The sequence below is a fragment of the Venturia canescens genome, chromosome 2, assembly GCF_019457755.1.
Source record: "Venturia canescens isolate UGA chromosome 2, ASM1945775v1, whole genome shotgun sequence".
In the NCBI taxonomy this organism is placed as follows: Eukaryota; Metazoa; Arthropoda; class Insecta; order Hymenoptera; family Ichneumonidae; genus Venturia; species Venturia canescens.
Window position 1 is genome coordinate 20,568,516 of NC_057422.1, and position 21,677 is coordinate 20,590,192.

At 38.6% G+C, this 21,677-nt stretch overlaps 1 protein-coding gene across 2 annotated transcripts in view; it reads left to right on the plus strand.

Annotated features, from left to right (window-relative positions):
• The window catches only part of ed (echinoid), a 288,562-nt gene that overhangs the window by 262,015 nt on the left and 4,870 nt on the right, over positions 1–21,677 (plus strand). For both annotated transcript variants that reach the window (XM_043410992.1, XM_043410993.1), the window contains exon 2: positions 20,071–21,535. In XM_043410992.1, the coding sequence (XP_043266927.1) occupies positions 20,071–21,535 (1,465 nt within the window). The remainder of the gene's footprint in view (positions 1–20,070; positions 21,536–21,677) is intronic.

Genomic DNA, 21,677 nt, shown 5'->3' on the forward strand with positions numbered 1-21,677 from the left:
CGAGTAATTGATCACTAAAGTTCAAGTGTATAAGCATAGCGTTTTCATATATACGACGCTGAAGTTTCCAACGTTGGAGTCCAACGAAATGAACGAAAAAAACATTTGTAATTCACCAATTTTTTACGTAACTAAGTGTCAGTGCAGATTGAAAAACTACGAATTGCGAATTCGACAGGAAATGAAATTGGAGAATTACTCCAATTATTGGAGGGTTTTTTTTAGTCATTTCGTTGAACTCCAACGTTGCAAACTTCAGCGTCATTCCATATATATAGGTATACATTCCGGGCATAAGAAATTTGCTTTAATGCGTAATTACTCGATAATTAAGCAGAAGAAAATTTTGAAAAAATTGTGTCTTCGCACTTGATGTTGAAGAACATTATCACCAAATTTGATCAATTTATTATCATTTTGACGAGTGTAGCCACCCTCCTTAATTACATCGTTGTACTCTAGAGACTCGATTGATCGCGAGAACCCACTAAAATTCGTTTCTAATACGAAAATGCGTGGGGAACACGATCGGAGGTATACACGGTATAGATCATAGTCGAAATTGTCAATCGAAGCGAAACACGCGATAGAGGATCGTATAACGCAAGATTTCGAGGGCGACGAGAAAATTTGCGCTCTGCCAACGCTGCCTCGATCACACGCGTACGAGAGAACGAATGTGTTAACCATATATAGTTGCGACGCGTTCCTATCGGTGTACTTCATGCTGTTGGTTTTGCTGTTGATTCGTATATACATTGGTTGATATCATTGTACTCCAGAGTGCCGTTGAGGTCGCTCAAAACCGTGACAATCGCTGTACATACCTTTGTATAAATCTAAACATACGTGTATAGGTACAAAAAATTCTCCTGCCTGTATACACGAGCGTCGATACCCAACAGTTTATGTCGAGGTACGTGGGCACGAAACGAGAAATTTTCACTCAAGAAATACTTTCGAACTTCAATGACCGCGTATATTTTTTCCCTCTCGCGTCTCGCGATCTGTTTTCTGCTTTTTTCCAGTAAGTACTTTTAAACTTTTCTACTGCTTCGAGTTTCGGAGCGGTCAGACCAAAATAGCGAGACCGTTTTGCTGGCACTCTCCTTGACTATCCACCAAACTTCAAAGTACGTTTTTTCACTTCATTATCTCACTAGTGCTATCTCGGATCGTTTCTTTATTTAACACGATTTTATAGACTGGATACACAGAGAAAGAGTTTGCGTGGTTGATCCTAGTGAAGTATCTGACGAATGGAAACGATAATGAAAACGAAGTTTTAAACGCTGCACATTTCTTCCTACTCAATTCCACGTGAGGGGAAATCTCTAGAAGTCATGATATTTTCTTCATTAGTTTACACCGAGTTTGACCGTTGGACGTCTCAAAATAAGGAATTTTGTGAAACAACGTTCTTCACACGGAGAGAATTAAATTTGAAAAACTACCGTGAGTAACGATAGTGAAATGACGAGCTGTAGATAATTCATAATATTATTACGGGTGAAAAATTGGATTGCCCTATAAATTAAGTAATATTTATTTTTCAAAGCAGGAGCTTTTATCGGAGTGTTTAGTAAATCTTGATGTCTCATCTGCAACATTTACTGTTATAAAACTGAAAATTTCGCAAAATATTAAAAATTCTGCAGTGCGTTACCAGGAATGAATACTTCTCGTTAACTTGTCCCCGCGCGCAGTCAAACATATCACGGTGAATTTTACAGTGGATTTCACGTCAAATATTACCGTTTAATATTTTCCTATCGAAAAAGAATATTAAAACTTTGCTGAACACTTTTTTTCCTCTTTACATTTCTCGGTCAGCGCAGTCGTTTGTATTCGATTTTTGATTCAAAGAGCAGTAAATTTGCGAGGTTGACGCACTCTCACAATACATACACGTATTTTCACGGGTGTACTTACTCGCCCTACGTTCACATATGTATTTGCGTGTACTGCGCGGTTCGAGTATAACTCGAAAACTAGCTCGGAGACAGCTTTCCGGACAGTATTACCTATTACCTAGGCCTGATTCTCGTCCACAAAGGAAACCATTATTAGACGGTGTCACCGACATTATGCTCGCTCTATCGCGGCGCTCTTGCTCTCGCACGAACTCGCGTTCCCGAGAGTACAAAGCACCGCAGAGAGCACATGCAACAACCCTTAGAAACACGTGCATATTCTCGTCCACCAAGAGCACCCATCAAACCTCATTTTCTCCTCTCATTTCTCTGACAAACTTCTGTGCTTATGTGTACGCATACGTGAAACGCAAACACGTACGTGTGATACGGAACCGACTTCGGCAAACCTCGACCCCGACAGTTTATGCGCGAGAATGTATTCCGGATACTATTGAACTTGGAACTTTCAACGGTGTCTTAAGGAGGGTGGATCGCGACGATACAATGTTGCCATGCTAAACCATGTTAAAAATATTAAGAATTTCAAAATGATAAGAGTTTAATAAAATTTGGTAAATGTATTCTTTAAAGATATATAAGACAATATAAATTTTTTTAGATTTTTCTATCACATAGCTCTCGAGTAATTGAACACTAAAGTTCACGTGTATAAGCATAGAGTTTACATATATACAGTTATACATCTTGTGCATAAGAAGTTCGATTTAACGCTCAATTATTCGATAACCAAGTGGTAAAAAAATTGGAAAAAAATTGTATTTGTATACTTGATGCCAAAGAATGTTATCACCAAATTTTATCAAATTCTGATTATTTTGATTTCGTGATCCACCCTCCTTAAAAGAATGTCGAGCATGACGCTGAAGTTTGTGAATTACAGATGTTTTTTTTTCGCTCATTTCGTTGGACTCGAACGTTGCAAACTTCATCGCCGTCGTCGAAGCTCTGAGGCCCAAATATTCATAAGTTTTTCATTTTTAATCGATGAAAAAACGAATATAGTTTTGCTTATAAAAAATATTTCGTTGCAGCAAAAGTAGAGATGCGCATTAAAAACGAATGAAAAAGAGAAAATAGTTTATAGGATTGTTCAATTTTTCTCGACTAAAAAAGACTTACTTTCAGGACTGTAAATAAAAAATCGATGACCACTTTGTCAAGTACCACGTGTATTTCTTTTGGCAAAAACTCGAGCTCTCCGTAGCACGGTCGAGCTCCACGTTCTCTTTTCTTATTATTTTTCTCGACTTCATACCGTTCCATTTACCACGCACGAACGCCCGAGGAAACAATAAATTTTGAATTGAAGTCTCTCGCGAGCATGTATACTCGCCTCCGTACCGCGAAAGATTGTGCGAGCCGCAACAGCAAATTGTATGCATGGAGAATTCTCCACCGCTGCTGCGTCGAATAAATTAATGAAAATAAAATATGAAAATTAGTTTTAATTTTTGAGGTGAACTCGAATCAATAACTCGCAGCGAAAAAGCAATGCGCGGCTTTTTTTATAAAAATATTTCCAAAAATCTTCACGACAAATGAAAATACACTCGCATGCCAAATGAATCAAGTTTGAAGCAATTTGATATTATGAATGAGGAATTCTCGAAAGATTTTTCTATCGCTCCCGTTAAATTGTAGCATTCTTCAAAAGACATTTTTTAAATGAAAAAAAGTATGAGATATCACTGAATCATTTGATACCGAGTGCGCCATGTAAATTCATAAACACATATACATGTAGATATATGTAGATACGAGCAATGTGTAGAAAATGTGGACGCGTTCGTTGCTCGATTAAAAATGCAGCCCCCTTTCATCCAGCCCCCAATGGCAATAAAGGGGAGTCCAAACAGCAGACTGTACAGAGCTCATGATCCACACATACCTGTATATATGACGACAGAAGCACACACGGTTTTCTGAAGCTCGTATCACCGTATATAAGCCGGTAATTCGCAATTTTCGTTCGCTCCGTATCGGCAGCCAAACCACCAAGTTTAACGGATCCCTGAAAATAACGTCTCATTCTATACAGTTATACTCTAAAACAGAGTATGAAAAGCTATGCAGGCCCTTTCTCTTTATCCTTTCAAACTTTTTTCGTACGAAACTGCATCTCCGTTTCCCTGATTTTCATTTCAAACTTCAGGCATTCATTCTCGTCTAATTAACTTTGTTTGTGTCAATTTTTCGCGCACATTTATTCAACTATTAATTACGAACCAATTTTTCATTCAGCATTCCATTATGTAAATTCTTCTATTTTAATTAAACGCGATAACTTCTAGGAGTTTTCATTTTTCCACAATTTAAACATCAAGTCTCTAGCAGCTCGTGATACACCAATGAAGCTCCAATATTTTGTTCACCTTTATATCCCGGTTGCGTCGATATTCTTTATACCAACAACGTCCGAACGAATACATGTGTATCCAGGATTGGTTTCATGATATATTTCTTCCTAAACATATGCATTGTCGATATTTGCATGGTGAACTCATCACATCTGCATTTCGTATACACTTTGTTCTGCCTGAAAATAAGAATTTTTTTGCATTTTATACATTTCCTTAGTACCTTAACTGGATATTAAAAATAATATTTTTAGAATTTTCAAAATTTATTCAGTCAGAATATTATTTTTAATATTAAAATATATATTAAATATAATATTTTTAGAATTTTCAGAATTTGTTCAGTCAGAATATTATTTTTAATATTCCGATAAGGTACTAAGGAAACGTATAAATTATCAAGATACTAAGGAAATATCTAAGGTAATAAGGAATGTATAAATATCAAATTCTATCAGAATATTAAAAATAATATTCTAACAGTCAGTAAAAGAAATATTCACATCGTTAGATGCTCGCAAAATTATTGAAATATGAAATCTCAGGTTGGACTTTTTTTTGCGAGAAGTCAAGTGATCAAATGGAGGAAAGCTCGTGAATATGAAAAAGTTACTTTTGTCCGAAGGTCAACTTCCCATAATCATCATCACTGTTGATTTAGTACATATTCTGTTGATAGATTACGCTCCAGTGCTATAAAAAATGGTGGAAAGCCAGAGTGGTGTACACACGGAGGCGGAACGACTCAGTTTAATTCATGTGTTAATAGCTCAAGTGGCTGGCAGATGAGTTTTCCTCTCTTATCGTGTTGCCGCGGTCTCCATAATATATTGTGGTTAAAAATAACATGGACTTTTGTTTGATATTAATTATAAGGTGGGCCAAGGTGACATTGTGTTTCTCCATCATTAATTACTTCCACGTAAGCACAAAGGTGCAAGTCATACGTATACTAGTTATTAATTGTCCAGTCACCCGACAATCTCAACATAAACGTTGATAGCGGAGGGAAGAAGTCTTAATTGCATGAATAAACGTTAATTATCCTCAAAAGTTGCAGTGAGTTTTTGTTTTGCAACAAATTCAAACAAAACGCTTGCTTTTCAGAGCCTCAACCGTCACCATAGAATCGGCTGTGCCATTTTGCTGAATAAACACTAGTTTAACGACTTCATAAGTGAATTAAGAGGCTACAAAATAAGAAGACCTTCTAAAATTTCTCGCACACGTTCTCTCTTCTCTTCTTTTCATATTTGTCCAACACCCTGACCTGGTCTGAGGCGGAGTAACGAGATCATTATATCAGCATACACGTACGAAGGGGTTGGGTGGAAAGCGAGCGCCAACTTTACAGCTATTCGCATTCACATTATTCATATATATTTATCGGGAGTGTATGCAAACAGTGAGAAATTCTCCGTCTGATATAATATCGTTGTCGCGAATTGTCCCGGGAGCAGCATCAAGTATTCGTCAGTCCCTCTCCATGTCCCTTGGCCGTATAGCTCGTTCTCAAAACTCATCGCGACGTATATTATATTGCACGCCGTTCGTACGTACGAATAACTCTAGTTGGACTACACTCGAGTCTAGTTACGGCGAAACGGTAGTGGACCAGTTGGATGCCAAAGTACTCGGAAGCCCATACATGTCGCGAAGTGCACCCGAGACTGAAAATTATGATACCCGTGGGCCAAAAGCGAATATCACGCATCAGAATCTCGCGTATCTAAAATATACGTCTCATACAGATACAGGCCCACATTCATCATTATACATATATGCATAAATTGTGAGAGGTTACGATGTTTCGAGCGAAGTGCGGAGTCGGCTTTGACCAATCCGAGGAACCCGATGTCCTTTGCCAGATGATTAGTTATAACATCAAATTTCACAGTCACACTATCCGTGACGAATTTACCGTGTACACAGCCGACCCCCTGCCTTCCCATTTCCTATATCTTTGACCTGCGGTAACAGCGTTCTCTCATTCCAAGAGCTAGGAATTGAGAGTGAGTAAAATAGTCCGTATTTGAATTCATATACAGCAATGCGGCGTTCACGCAAAGTTTGTTGTCCATGAGAATGTGCCTGGAAAACACTCTATTCTGTGCAATATTAATCCTCGAATGACCAAAGCTCACTGACTACGGAAAGCCTTCATTATTTTTCATTACAATCGTATACTGATTAAATGTGCTGTCATGGCTTTATGAGAATTTGAGAACAGGGGATTTTGCTCGTATACAAACGTCCGAACTACAACTTTTAAACTGATGAAAAACATTCCGAAAATTAATGGGTAGTATTGTTTCGTCAGCTGAAAAAAAAACGGAATTTACGCGGATGTGAATCGAAAAATTTTCCGAGCGAACCTGCTGACACGATGGGAACCTTCGTTCAAAACCGCTTTTCAATACTTGTCAGACAAAATTCACAGTAATGCTAGATTCAGCAACTTTTTTTTCCTCCTCTGTAAAACAAATATTGCTGAATATCGTAAATTCTGTAAAATAATCACCTACAGCGTTTGTTACACCCAGAAATTTGAGACCGTGATGAAAAATATGGTTTTTTACAAATGTTTTCCAACGTTGAAGTAAAACTCCCGTAACTGATCCTCCACGGAGGAAAACTTTATGTATTTATATATTTTAATAAAGCTTTATCCTCTCTCTCTCTCGCTCTCTGTTTCTCTTCGTCTCCACTTCCCTCGCTTCCGCCGCGTTTTTATTCCCGACTTCGTTTTCTCGCGTCTGAGCCTCGCTGGAAATTGCGCGAGTTCGTTTATCCGTAACACGTTTCGCATCGCGGTACAGTCTGTCTCTCTCTGACTCTCGCATCCTCCCACACACCGGGTGAGTTTAGCCCCGTTACGGTAAAATTGTGAAATTGCCTGCAATCAAGCGCCCAAACTACGCTATCCAGTTTGATACGAAAGTCTAGTTTATGTCTTTCGGGTCGCGAGAATTTACTCTCCACGTACATTTCTATAGGTATAGGGCACCTGACACAGTTCGCATGTTGTTCAACAGCCTCAATACGGGTATGAATGTGTACTGTATGCAGAAGTGAAGCCATGTAGCGCGCTTTCGTTTCTTATTATTTTGCTGGTACAATTTCATAAGTATCGACGAGGAAAACCGGCTACGAGCGATAAAATTCATTTCGATAAGCGATCCTGTCGCTTTTGTGAATTCTTGAAACGGCTCGAGCTGATTGTGAGAGAAGTTTAACAACGGTCTTCGCGTCGCGAAGTGAAAAATTTTGTTTTGTCGTTAGATTTTGTTGTCTCAACGTCAAGAGCACGTAGTAAAGCCTGATAGAAAACGTAACCAATTTCTGGCACGACTCCAGCGAGATTGTTCGGTCTCTTGGCATGAAATGTATCGAAGAGTGAAAAACCTCCGCTGCCCTCGCAGTCTCAAATTCTACTGATTAAATCTTTCGCGAGAGAAAACGCAGTTAATGGAACAGAAAAGTTGACCGGATCGTGTACCGAAACTGTTGCATTCCCCGCCACTATTCGAAAATTTTATCAATTTTTTCAGCGAGCACTGCTCAAGTTTTCATCACTACTGAAAAAGGAAATACGAGGAAAGGTCTAAAACAAAAAATTTTCGGGCATTCGTTGGTACATTTACGCAATCGGCTCAATTCCGACGAGCTTTCCATCTAAAAGATACCCAAGAGACTCTTTAAAGTAGTTGATGCTTTTCTCCTCCCATGTGATGAAATGCCATCAGAAGAAACAAACTCTTTCTACTCTCGTTGTACGCTTCTTGTGAACCCTTTTATATCTTTCCTGCTCGTACGTTTTTCATCCTCTCTGTCTTCGAGTACGTTGTATATAATAATACACGTACACAAATATACACATTCTCACGAGGGTATATAAATACTTCTACATAGAAGTGTCGGTATAAGCAATACATAGCGAAGCAGAGGATGTGAAGGGTTGCTGGAAGATAGTTTGGAAAAACAAATGGAAACGGTGCTCGACGGACGCGTGGCAATTTCTTACGCGCTGTAGAGAAACTCTTGAAATATCCAAAAGATGAAGGGGGAAGCGAGTGGAAAGAGATTCGGAAGAAAAAATGGTAGGGCAGTATAGCGAAAGGGTGGAAATAGAGGATCAGGAAAAGCTGCTGAAGACTCAGTCTCTTATCGCTGAGACTGGAGTGTCGCGTTCGAAAGTGTGAGTGCGTGCTAAGTCGATGCTTGTGTGCGTGGGTATTTGTATGAGGGTAAAAGGTAAATCGGACCCATCGCACGTTTTCCCGATGTACTTACGCGAGAGACTTTTTTTATTTTCCTCCTTTTCCATCTCTTTCTTTCCTCTTCGCGTCCCCTATCCTCGTGTCTTTCTCTGCTCTTTAGTCTCTCCTAGTTCTTTTTTCCTTCCGTCTCAATCACGTAGTAGTTTCGCTGCACTTCCTCTCTCGGGTCACAGTGCCCATTGAATCGTTACGACATTGCCGTGGAGGAAGGAGGCAATCGCAGTCTTGAGGGGTGAAGCGAATCGAGAAACTCCCAGAAGAGACGTGTTTCTTCGTCCATTATACACATACATACGTATAATCCGCGCGGGTACATGTGCCTCAGTATGTGTGCATAAAGATGTTCTATGTATTGAATGTACGGTCGGTCCCGAAGGCCCCAGAGTCTCGAAATCCTTTCAAGCGTCTCTTCTTCATCGATTATCCACTATACATATGTATATATATATATCGATACATAGTTCGATAGATATTCACGTGCCAGTGTGCATGTACGTATAGATAAATATATATGTGCATTTGAGTTGAGTGATTTCGCTCGTCGATACAAGATTTCTCGATTCAAACCAAGATTCCGTTTACCTTAAAAATTTGGACTCATTTTCCACTAGTTTTCACCTTGCGATATTCTTAACGCTTGACCTCGCAACCGATTTTAAATGCAGATCACACTATATATACGTACTACGTGTATTGCCATATTGAGTTAACGCGCGATGCATTTTTCTCAGATGCCACTCCGTGAGGAACGAGATAAAAGTGAAAAAAATTACTTGTACGAGCATATCGAGCAAAATTGATCTCCTCTCTCGACCTCACGTGCTTTATATAAATAAGGGGAGTCACGTGTTTCCAATAAATTGATTTTCACCAATCCACTCTCTGTGAATATCTTATTCTTTGCGCACCCTTCGGGTATTTCAATTTATTATGAAGGCTCAACCCTCCGCCCACAATTTGAGAAAGCTCGCGAGAAAGTCTCAATGGTGTTTTATTTAAAAAGTGATGAACAATCAAATTGGACGTTTTGTTTCGACATTGATGTCAATGTTTCGAAGAAGAATAACAATGGTATCAAGGAATTTTAGTAGAAATATTGCTGTATACTTATTTCAAATTATTTTGTTTCTCTTGGGCAATTTACGACGCTATTATCACGCGGCTTAACTCTGCAAACGAGCATTTTTCATAATTTTAGAATTCCACGAGCGAGTTCAAAGATCAAGCCAATCGTTGCGGAAATGCTACACTGTGGTTTATCTACGAGGGAAAGAAAATGGAAGAGAGAAAATGAGTTAATTCGCGGATTCTCGAGTACTTTCAACTCTGTTTCATCTCCTTTTCTCTCACACGAGAGCACCAGGGACGAAACTCATAAGCACAATTGATCGCGAGACCGTGCCAAAAAGCTCCTGCACTAACCTCTGTGTACACTCCATCCCCAAACTCATGCACCTACGTGAGAGAGAGAGAGAGAGAGAGAGAGAGAGAGAGAGAGAGAGAGAGAGAGAGAGAGAGAGAGAGAGAGAGAGAGAGAGAGAGAGAGAGAGAGAGACCGACAGAGAAGGAGGAAGAGAGAGCGAGGAGGAGAGGGGGAAGAAAGCAACGGTTTTACTAACACTGCACTCACCAACACGTGTTTGCGATAAATTCATTTTCGCACCGAGCGTAAATCTGCGGCAACCTCCCGGCTTGTTCTGCACAGTACAAGCCCAAGCATACAACGGAATATACATTTATATATGAATTCATATATACAGATCTTTATATAATTATTCCTTAATACGAAAAGGGCGTATTTTCTATCATTTAGCCCATTGAATTATATTGAAAACTACCTTCTGACTCAAATTTTAATGTAGACAGTTAAATAGATACGTGCAGTTATATATTGCATCACGTTGCACCCTTGCATCGAGCATTTGTGCACGTAGTTCACAACGTTGCAATACTTATAGCACGTATGTACAAATATACAGAAGCCGGTGCGGTGTTTGATATATACGTGTGTACCTGGAAACTCGAGCACTCGAAATTTCCACCATGAACAATAAAAGAGTGAGGTAAATTAAATTACACAACCGACAAATGACCGAACAACTTTTACAATGTGATTGTCAAACGTGTGGATATTAATGAGGAAAATAACAATATGAGTACGTCTCTGTACTCAATATTTAGTGTGTGTCCTCAATTTTGACAGCAAATTTAATGATGCCTGAAGTAAAAAATAAACGAAGAAACATTGAATAAATAAAAGAAATTATCAGCATTTTAAATGGCTCAAAGGTTATAATTTATACAATCCCATTTATTTGCATCGTACGAGAGTGGATGGAAGGAAACAAAGAGACTTCAAACAAGTTACGGTCTAATAATATGTCAGTGTTGCCGATATTGATAAATCTAGTTCAGCATTCGCTGCAATCATGAATGTTCAAGAGATCGCTATATTTGAATAGCGTACAATGCTTATTTTAATGAATGGAGACAAAATAAAATGAATGGTGCATAACGCAAACACATAAAAATATGAAACATTGTCATAATTCTTTATCGGTCATAACTCGCTAGCTGATTTTATCTTCAACGCGATCCTACCTGGTTAATAAATTTGCGAAATTAGCTACGGCATTCATTAATCCGCTTATTCGATTTTAATGATATGAACATTTTACGATCCGGAAATCCGCCCGATGAGAAAATGAATTAGAGATTTGAACAAAATGTTGGGTAAACGTATAGGGATACCGAAAGTGATGTCAAAAATGTTGAACCGTCGAACTTCTTTCTTACACGTGTAAAAGTTTATAAATCTGTTTAAAGTGCACTGTGGGAAAACCAACACACTCGCGCTCCCCGACTGATTCGAGTTTACACACAGATTTTCTTTATTCATAAACTCGAAAACACGGTACTTTTAATCATGTTGACAGTTTGGCGCCAGGACTTGCAAATGTCAATCTCATGCATACACCGAATCGATCAAATTTTCTACCACCTGCTCAGTCAAAATTACATTAAAGCTCCGTCCAGAAAAGCACTCAGGTTACATAGCATAAAACACGTCTAAACGTTCTACGTGGAAACCGCATATGTCCCAGGGTCAAAAGGGTCAAAAGCTTTGTCATGATACTTTATGACTGTCATGAGCATGTTCATAACTTTGTAGTCAACTATATAGATTTATTGGAGAGTAAAATTGCTTAAGGAGTTTCGGTACAGGCAATACAATGTTGCCATGCTAAACCATGCTAATAACATAAAAAATTTCAAAAAGTTTAGAATTTTATAAAATTTGGTGAACATATTCTTTAGTGCCAAATTCGGCAATACAAATTTTTTAAGATTTTTCTTCTACACAGTTATCGAGTAATTGATCACTAAAGTTCACGTGTATAAGCATAGCGTTTTCATATATATAGGTGTACATTCCGGGCATAAGAAATCTGCTTTAATGCGTAATTACTCGATAACTAAGTAGAAGAAAATTTTGAAAAAAATTTTGTTTTTGCACTTGACGTTGAACAACATTATCACCAAGTCTGATTAATTTCTTAATATTTAGACTTTTGTACTGAAACTCCTTAATAAAAAAGATTTTTTTCGGAATAATATAGAATTTCATTTATTTTGAAGTGATTATCTTTTGTTATTCGTATAATTGTTGTGTTCTATTAGGGTGGTCCTTATTCGGGGTGATTTCGAAATTTCAACCGGACCCTACGGAAAAAGTTTCCAAATAAATAATAAAAAAAGTACGCGAAACTTGTAGCCTGTAGGTTAAGGAAGTTAACGCGAATCTAATGGGAATCGAAAATTCCAACTTTAAGACTTGACATTTTGAAATATGCTAGAAATATACACCACGCGTCTATTCCCGGAATTATTAGAGGATCTACCGTCTAGTTATCGAGAAATCAATGAACAAAATTACATTTTTTGAAGGGTTATACATAGACTCTTATGACAGGTACACTCCCTGTGTGATGATTTGAATTTAATGTAATAGGATCCTCCCAACTTTGAAGAATCAAAAACGAAAATAAGAAAGTAGAATGTTTTTAGAGACCAATGATGTCTTAAAAAACCCTTGTTAACGTTGAAAATAACTTGGGAATGGAAAAAGAAAAAACACTTTTTGAGGTTAACGAGTAATAACGGCATAAACAGCGGAAGTTTGGACAATCCCATGAGCCAGCTGGTTTAAAATATAGATATACATATTCATGTAAATAGAAGATGGGCTGTTGTCACACTTTGCTTGACAATTTTACTACGAAAGTATTTTAACCGCTATCATAATATTCAAAATTTATCAATCTTAACAAATAAGTTTCACAAAATTTTAATAATTGCGAGAATAAATTTTAATCGTTTTTTTGATCATCGAGAGAGCAAAAAAGTTCAGTTGCTTTTTTGAATCACAAGTAATGCAAGATCCTCCTTAATGGGAAGTACTCCCGTCAGGACAATGAATTTTCCCATTCAATTTCAATGAGAATTCAGATCTACTTGCCTGTTTTTTTTTTTTTTTTTTTTACTTACAGGCTACAGGTTTCACGTACTTTTTTTATTATTTATTTGGAAACTTTTTCCGCCTGGTCCGGTTGAAATTTCGAAATCATCCCAAATAAGGACCCCACCCTAGTGTTCTATATTAGGTATATAAATATGTCATAATTTAGTAGTAGATAAAGGTAAGGCCAATGGCAGTCGATGATTAAAAAAAGACTTTACTGGCTTTACCGTAGGGAAAAAAAACAAATTAAATTATTCATACGTGACGGCCATCTTGATGACTCTCGGTTGTTCTGGGATCTCTTCTCGCCTAGAGGCTTTCGACGCAGAGCTCTCCCTCACTCTCTCATTCTTTCTCGCTTCTTCTGTTTCGTGTATTTCCACCTCTCTTTTTCCTCTCTCTCTCCCTCCTCCTCTCTCATATTCTGACGTCAACTTCCAGCGAGAATATCTTAACGCAGCACCTTTAGAATTTCTTCTTTCTACATGCTTGTTCCCTGTTTATTCCCTCATCGCCTGACTGTCGTTTTACCTGGAATAGCCACATGCCTGAAGTCACGTCTTTGCGAAGGACTAGACTCGATGAAGACGTGTTTCAGCCACAGAACAAGAAAACATACTGACCAACGGTTTCTTCGTTTGTTATTTAGTTTGTATATATTCAGTTTCAGATCTTCTTAAGAGAATATAAAAATCCCGTAATTTCTGTTACTTAAGACACTAAAGTTCTTTGCCGCACATCCATTTTCCCTCAAACATGGGATTGACGAGTTCATAATTGGCTATCTTGAGAAAAAACGATAAAAACACAACAGTTATATCGACACACTTCTCTCAACAGCGTCTGCCGGTTTTCATCGAACTTATCCATGGCTGCTGGGTCGAAAATTCCTACGCATTCCCCGTTCATTTCTTTTTCTCCGATTTCGTCTCCCAAGAGAAGATAGAAAATTGTCGTAAGCACGTTTTCTCGTTCTCGTCGTTGTGACGATGTCCAAGATCATTCCAGCTCTCAGGAACTCCAAGTCATTAGCGAATCGGCACAAATCGACGTTGAGAATTGCTCCTTGGATGAATCGTAAAATGAATATATAGAGAATAGGACAGAAAACGATCGGAGAACGAATGGAAAATGGATACTGAAGGAATAAAAAGGGACTCTTCGCTTAGAACCACGTTCAATAGATCCTCAACGACTTTCTTTATCGCCAAGCCTATATTTTTCATTCTTCTTTGTACGCGCTATCCACGGCAAGGATTTCGGAGAAATATTTCCACAACCTCCTTTGACGAGATCTTGAAATCCCTTATTTCCAGTGCATCGTCATCTCTCAAAGGGAGCTTATTCCTCCCCACATTTGGGCAAAATGCAAAAAATGTAATATCGTTCGTACAGTGGTTCGTATGACAGGAAATGCTGATGAATTGACTATATATATTCTCTCTTTCATCCTAATTATATATTCTACGTGCTGAATTATCGCACATGTTTGATGACCCGTTAGAGATCGGATTTTGGAGTCCGGATTTCATTGTTTTCCGACCATACAGGCTCCCCGTGGTTCACCTATGCGGAGGAGAATTTCGCGAATGATTCATTGACATGCGCCCCAATATCGTTTAAATCACATATATAAGCAAATTTCTATCTCCCCTCTGTAATGAACATATACTTGTATCCATGTGCATGAGGGAGCGTTTGCATGCTAGACCGTTTTCCTAAAACCGTGTTCCAAAACCACATGCTGCTATTAAACAAATGAATTCATAACGTTCAGCATGAAATACTTATTTTTGCCACATTTATAACCATTTTTTGAAATAATACAACTCTGAAAATAAATAATTCTACCATATTCTGGTAGCGTTCGATGAATTTCCGTTCTGATTTTCCCCCATGATCATATTTATTCGTCTCACTGAATTTTTCATGTTAAAAGACCTGTCAAAAACTGATGTACCATTATGCAAATGACTCTCGATGATACGTCTATCTTGAATACCGTGGCATTTTCGAGATAAAATTTGTTTGACATTTGGCTATATCTGTATATCTGTACAGATGCTCCCACTTGTAACTTCTCGTTATGAGCCCGCACTAATCCTTGCTATAAAGTATACGATCGCAAAATGGCAACGGTCACGATGCGGTTGTTACATCAGTAGTTAACGCGAGTGAGGGAAAAGCGCGTGAGATATCGCGCGCGAGGAAGAGAGATAGAGAAAGATCAAGCCGAGATGAGGCCGAGTAAAAGCCACGGGACTAACGTTAGTTCTAAGTTCGTGGTTGACTCGTGTGTTGTGTACACGTAAGGTACATACGCACGAATATCCAGAGTTAACTCTTCTCGTACCGTTATACGACCCATTGGATGACCCACATTCACGTGTGCCGTTGGGACCATTTGACACATGTATCTATACTTACGTATATCCCAATGAGCCTACATATTGACGCACACCGCCGCGTATTTGTACGAAGACATTCAATACAAAAAATGTTTGTAGCTTGTTTTTATGGGTGAATGAAAAATATGTAAATCAAAAGTTCACTTCACGCGATTCAATTTAAAAAATTCTGGTTCCATTTTGTTTTTAGATGCTTGTTTAAAATTTACCAACAATTATAGCATATTCTTCGCTCCTCCTCTGACTAATATTGGAAGTTGAGATCCATAACCAAAAGAAGGCTGTTCTATTTTCGTCATGCCCACTTCCGGAGACTTTTTTCGGGGGGAATAATTCCGACTTGACCGAGTTAATATCATAACAATAAAATTGAGTTCCGTTTTAAATTTCATGCGAGTGACGGTAGTGGATTCGTTTAATCATTTTCGTGACTCAATCTGACCAGTCACTCCTCTGTAAATACTATACCATCGTCCCTACGATGTTTTCTTGATTCTCGAGATGAACGGTACCTTGTACGTTCTCAGCTCGTTCGATCAACCGGTAAATCTGCAGCGAAGAAAAACTTTTTTTTCTTTCGGTCCTCCACGACTATTCTCATCGATCATCTTTCAACACGTTGATTTTCCGCAGGTTTTTCAGTGATATGTTGATTCCAAAATACCTTTGAAACATTCAGGAAAACAAGGGTCTTTGCGAGATACAAAAAAAATGCCATTTTCTCGCTCTCGTTGTCTCCGCATGTTTCTTTCCGTCTTTTTTATTTCGAGAACCCTACAGTTGTAACGTAGTCTGAGGATAAATTGAAACGTAAGAAAAAATTGATGAAAATTCGTCTCGAAGATTGCGTAAAAACAAATTGAGAAAAAACCACAATTCTTTCAAAGTTATCTTTTTACATGTTCGCACAAGAATTTCGATAAGAAGAAACTGATTGAACAGAGATGAAAAAAGACGATGCCAAGCTCGAGTGTTTTTTTAAACGGCGTGAATGATTTTTATCCACGCGAAACGAAAAAGTCAACGTTTATATAGCTTGGCGAAACCCTCGTACAAAAACTCATTTCGAAGTTTCGACGACGTGTGTACATGTGACTTCAATCAAGCGAACTCTGCACCACGTATATACACACGCATACATATACGCACTTATGGATAGAGCTTCGTTGATTGGAATCTTTCCCGAACGTCTATTCGGTCTTTCGTTCTTTTTTTATTTCCCGACTTTGATACGGTCTGCTGGTATACATTTTCATTCTTTTGATGAAATGCATTCTATGCGATTCCAAGAACGAATTCGATAAAAAGCTCTGCTTCACAATTTCGTATGGTTTTCTATATCGGTGTGCGCAGAATTTTTTCGACTCGTCGAACAGCTATAAGGAGCAACCCATTACAATAGAAGGATAGAAAAAAGAGCTGAATGGGGAAAACGTTCGATGTGGAAGCAGAGAAACTATAGTCAAAGAGTACATTCCACCTTATACATCACTCTTACTCTCATCGAGAGAAATCTTTTTGCGAAGAGATAAATTAAAGAAATATCTGTGATACTGTGTTTTGCAATATTCTTTCTGGGTCTGCTGTATGGATTCATATTCTTCGATATTGAAGAAGTAAAACCTGAAAGATATTGGTCATGCTCTATTTAGTCTATGCACCAAAAAACATAATTTGTCGTGTGATCAAATCCTTTAATTAAAAAGGATTCTTCCAAAATGTGTTGATTACCGTCTGATGACGATGAAGTTTCCAACGTTGGAGTCCAACGAAATGATCGAAAAAAACTCTCCAATAATTCCAGTAATTCTCCTATTTTGTTCCCTGCCAAATTTGCGATTCGTAGTTTTTCAAGCTGCACCAACGATTCGTGAAATAAAAAATTGGTGAATTACAAACGTTTTTTTCGCTCATTTCGTTGGACTCCAACGTTGCAAACTTCAGCCTCATACCGTCTGAGAGTGTTAAATGGGATGAAATTTGGATTATCTTTTTGTTATACGTGCAATGATATTTTCGAGAAAAAAAAAACGATGAGGCCAAAAATAGCAACGTTCAGGTATAAGATTTCACCTGACGGTGACGTTGGCGATCCCCGTGAGATATTTTGGTCTCCTCCGATGTCTTCTGGTCTTCTCCCGCCTCACGGTTAGTCACTTGATCTTCAGAGAAAAGAAGAGCTGGAGACAGGGCAAGTGAGAACCAGGCAGAGATGGTTCTTGTTTCTTCGTCTCCAAAGACTCCCCTTACTTGATTAACACAAAAGAAAAGTCAAGATCGCGGATGGGAGGAACGATATCGCTCTCGGTCCCATTCCGCCACCCGGGACTTGATATTTTATGCGCGATGAAGAGGATATCATTGTCGATTTTTCCTCCCATATTATCGTTTTCTTTCACTTGTGCCCTGTTTCTTTCTCATGCTTCGTATGACCCATCGGTGGAAATTTCAACTCCCATTATACTCCATACGTGGGAATAAAAATAAAAGAAAAAGCTTAGACAACGTTCACTGGGTCGGCTACGAAGAATTTCGAGGGTGTTAATTTTTACGTACTCGAGAAGAGAATTCGATCTCCCTAAATCTGCTCTCTTTCCGAGCATCCCTTTGGTACTTTTCCAACTAATAATAAACATCGCGAGGTTTCTAAATTCAATGCAAGCTTTTTTTTCATTTTCCCACAGTCAATTTTATCCGATTTCCGAAAATAAATATCGGCTTTTAGAGGTTTGTCATCTTTCCATTGATTCTGACGAATTAATTATTTTTGATTCATCCTTTTCTATAACCGAGAGGAAGATTATAATAGCTGCAACCACCCAATATATATATACTTCGATAAGGATTTTCATTTTTCATTTATTATGTTCACTGATTACTTACGAAAATTTCGTTGATTCTCGGTAATGAAATTGCCACGGCAATATGCGGTGGTTCGTTGGAAAGTTTGAGAAATCACAGCCTCATCAAATGAGCATTGTATTCATATTTTATTGATAGACTAATTCTGCATTCATTAACAATGAAAAACAAGTTTCTAGCACATCCATTTCGTACCTTTGCTTACTTAATTACGTGTATTTATATATACGGTTTCAAGATAATATTTAATTAAATATATAGCGTATAAAAGAAATCGTCCAATTCCATCATTTATTATTCATGAGGACGCGATATTCCTTCTTTATAATTTAAAGAAAAATAGCACTCTATAAAACATTGTGGGATCGTTGGTGTCGTATCATAAGTAATATAAAGGATGATATATGTCTATAGCGTTGAACTATATATGCATGTAATTGTGTTAAAGTTGCGTGGGATAAAAAAAGCCCTTGTATCGAGGCACCTATAAACCCGTAATTTAAGCTCTCGTTAACTCAAAAGAAACCACCGTTAAGTTTTTTTTTTCGTAGCCTTTCATTTCCTTCAAACTTAGCTCCTTTATACAACAAATTATAAATTTTTTTACAATCCATTATCGAGCTACGGGCCTCGTTCTTTTATCTTAATGGAGGTGAGCATATACAATGCCCACGAGAATTTCCCTGCATATATACATGACGAACCATAACATTTGTATCGATTTTCCATAACAATGCTTCTTCCATTCGCACTCGCTGATTATTCCTCCAGTCTAGGAACCTGAACAGTTGTTAAAAGAGAGCTAAACGATTTGCTTGCAACGATTAAAATCACACGCAGACAAAATGTTACTTAATCTATCGTTCAATTCTCCTTTTCTCATCCTCATAATTAGCGCCGATATGATTTCTTTTCGAACAAGAATGATTTTATTACAGGAATTAATTGGAAGTGAAGAAAAATGATACATGGGGCATTCCACGTCATATATCAGCCACTTCAAAACTTTTGGATTTTTGATTTGGTTCAAAATTTTTCAGGTTGTTATACCCATTGAAAGGAGCTCTCTTGATTTTTTCCAGAATTTTTAGTGGATTGGATAATAAGTTATGATTTAAAAAAGCATAGAGATTTTTTTTTCTTTCCCCCATAACTTTCCAAAAAATGGGCCGAATTGAACTTTTTTTTTAAACTTGAGTGTTTTTTTCTGTTCTTTTCGAAGATATTTTTGAAAAAATTATTGGTGTAGATTTTAATCAATTTTTCGCAGTTTTTAAGCAAAGAACCATGAGCATCCTCGAATGCCGATCGTAAATCGTCTATTTTTTTCCAAAAATCATAACTCATTATCCAATGGACTAAAAATTCCGGAAAAAATCAAGAGAGTTCCTTTCAATGGTTATAACAACGTGAAAAATTTTGAACCAAATGAAAAATTCAAAAGTTTTGGAGTGGCTGATTTGACATGGAATGCCCCATATGCAAATGAAGTGAATCGAAACGAGCAGTAAATTTTTATTGCTCGTTCGTTAAAAAAATGGTTTAAAAATGTCTACGATGTCTGGTTTTGAATACGAATTGAATGAAATAACGAAGTTGCTAGAACAGGGAAACCTCTTTGAATTGAATATATTGAGGATACCAAACAAGTAAATATTGCAAGCCACAATGGGACTAATGGCGAACCTCTATTTTTCATTTCAGCACTAACGAGTGTGGGGGCTGTCGAGGAGACGGAGGTGGATACGCACGAGGGTAAAACCGTAACTTTGAAATGCCGTTTCCCACCGGTACGAGAGAACGCGACGAGCTTTTGGTTAACTCATATGAACAATTATCACGACAATGCGGCGATCGATGACAAGGCATTGTCACCGAATTATCGGGTGCATATGGATCTGAACAAGGGGCAATACGATCTTGAAATTCTGAACGTATCGTACGAGAGCAACAACGGAAAATACGAGTGCAGGGTAAAAGTGAGCGGCAGCGGAGTTAATCTTTATCACAAAAATGTGACGCTAACTGTGTTAAGAGCACCCGGACCGCCTTCGATATCGCCGACATCGGCATCTGCGACGGAGAATAAGACTCTCGAATTGCAGTGTAAAACAAACGGTGGTAGTCCGGAGCCTGAAGTGCGATGGTATCGTGACAACAGTAACGAAGTGTTGCACACCGGACGTACACTAGTTTTGAATCCAAGGAGGGAGGACGATCGTGCAGTTTTTCATTGCGTCGTCCGTAACCGAGCCATGCTCGAAGGCCACACGTTGAATGCGACGGTGATCCTTGACGTTAACTATTTTCCTCGTGTCAGCGTTGGTCCCGCGAATCCGTTGAAGGTTGAGGCAAACGGTACGGTAACTTTGCGCTGTGACGTTGCATCGAAACCACGAGTCGGTACGGTGCGTTGGTTGCGTGACAAAAGCTTCGTCGCGACGAATTTCGAGCACCGAATACCGAAGGTAACGCTCCAAGATGCGGGAAATTACACGTGCGAGGCTGATAACGGTCTTGGACGGACTGGCGAAGGTTCCCTTTATCTTGATGTCTTATATCCACCGAGAGTCGCCATCGAGGGTGACACTTATCGCGTTGTTCAGGTAGAAGACACCGTCAACGTTCACTGCAACGTTTCATCCAATCCGGAACCCTCGATTATCGAATGGGTCAGAACAGGCAGACCAGAATTTCGGCAAATTGGAAAAATTCTCAGACTCCAACGAGTGACCGCTGATCAAGCTGGCAACTACACATGTCGAGCCACGAACACGATCCACCCGAGTGGCGGAGAACCTCAACTTTATTCGGCCACCGCCATGGTCAACATTCGCGTAAGACACAAGCCCGGACCAGCCAGAGTTACACCAGGGTCACCAGTAGCGGTCGAAGGTTCCCGCGTCATTTTGACATGCACAGCCAGCCCTGCTGGATATCCCGTACCTGAATACAAATGGTGGAAAGAAAGCGAAGATGGCAGCATGATGATGGTGCCCGAAATATCTGGCCAAAAATTCGTCATCCCGAACGTTCATCTTGGTAGCGACGGTGGATATCAATGTCAGGCTTGGAATGAAATTGGGAGTAGTGAGCCTGCCAATGTCAGACTTACTGTTTATCAACCACCCAAAATACTCACCAAACTGCAACCTCACGTCACCAAAAAGTGAGTCGACACAGCAACTTACGTAATCGCATTATTTAACTTTTCACTGCGAAGCAAACTCTTTTGCGTTAAAAATTAACTTTGTTTCAATATTTACAAATCCGATGTCGCTGATGCTACTGCAAATACCGCCTAGTTACAC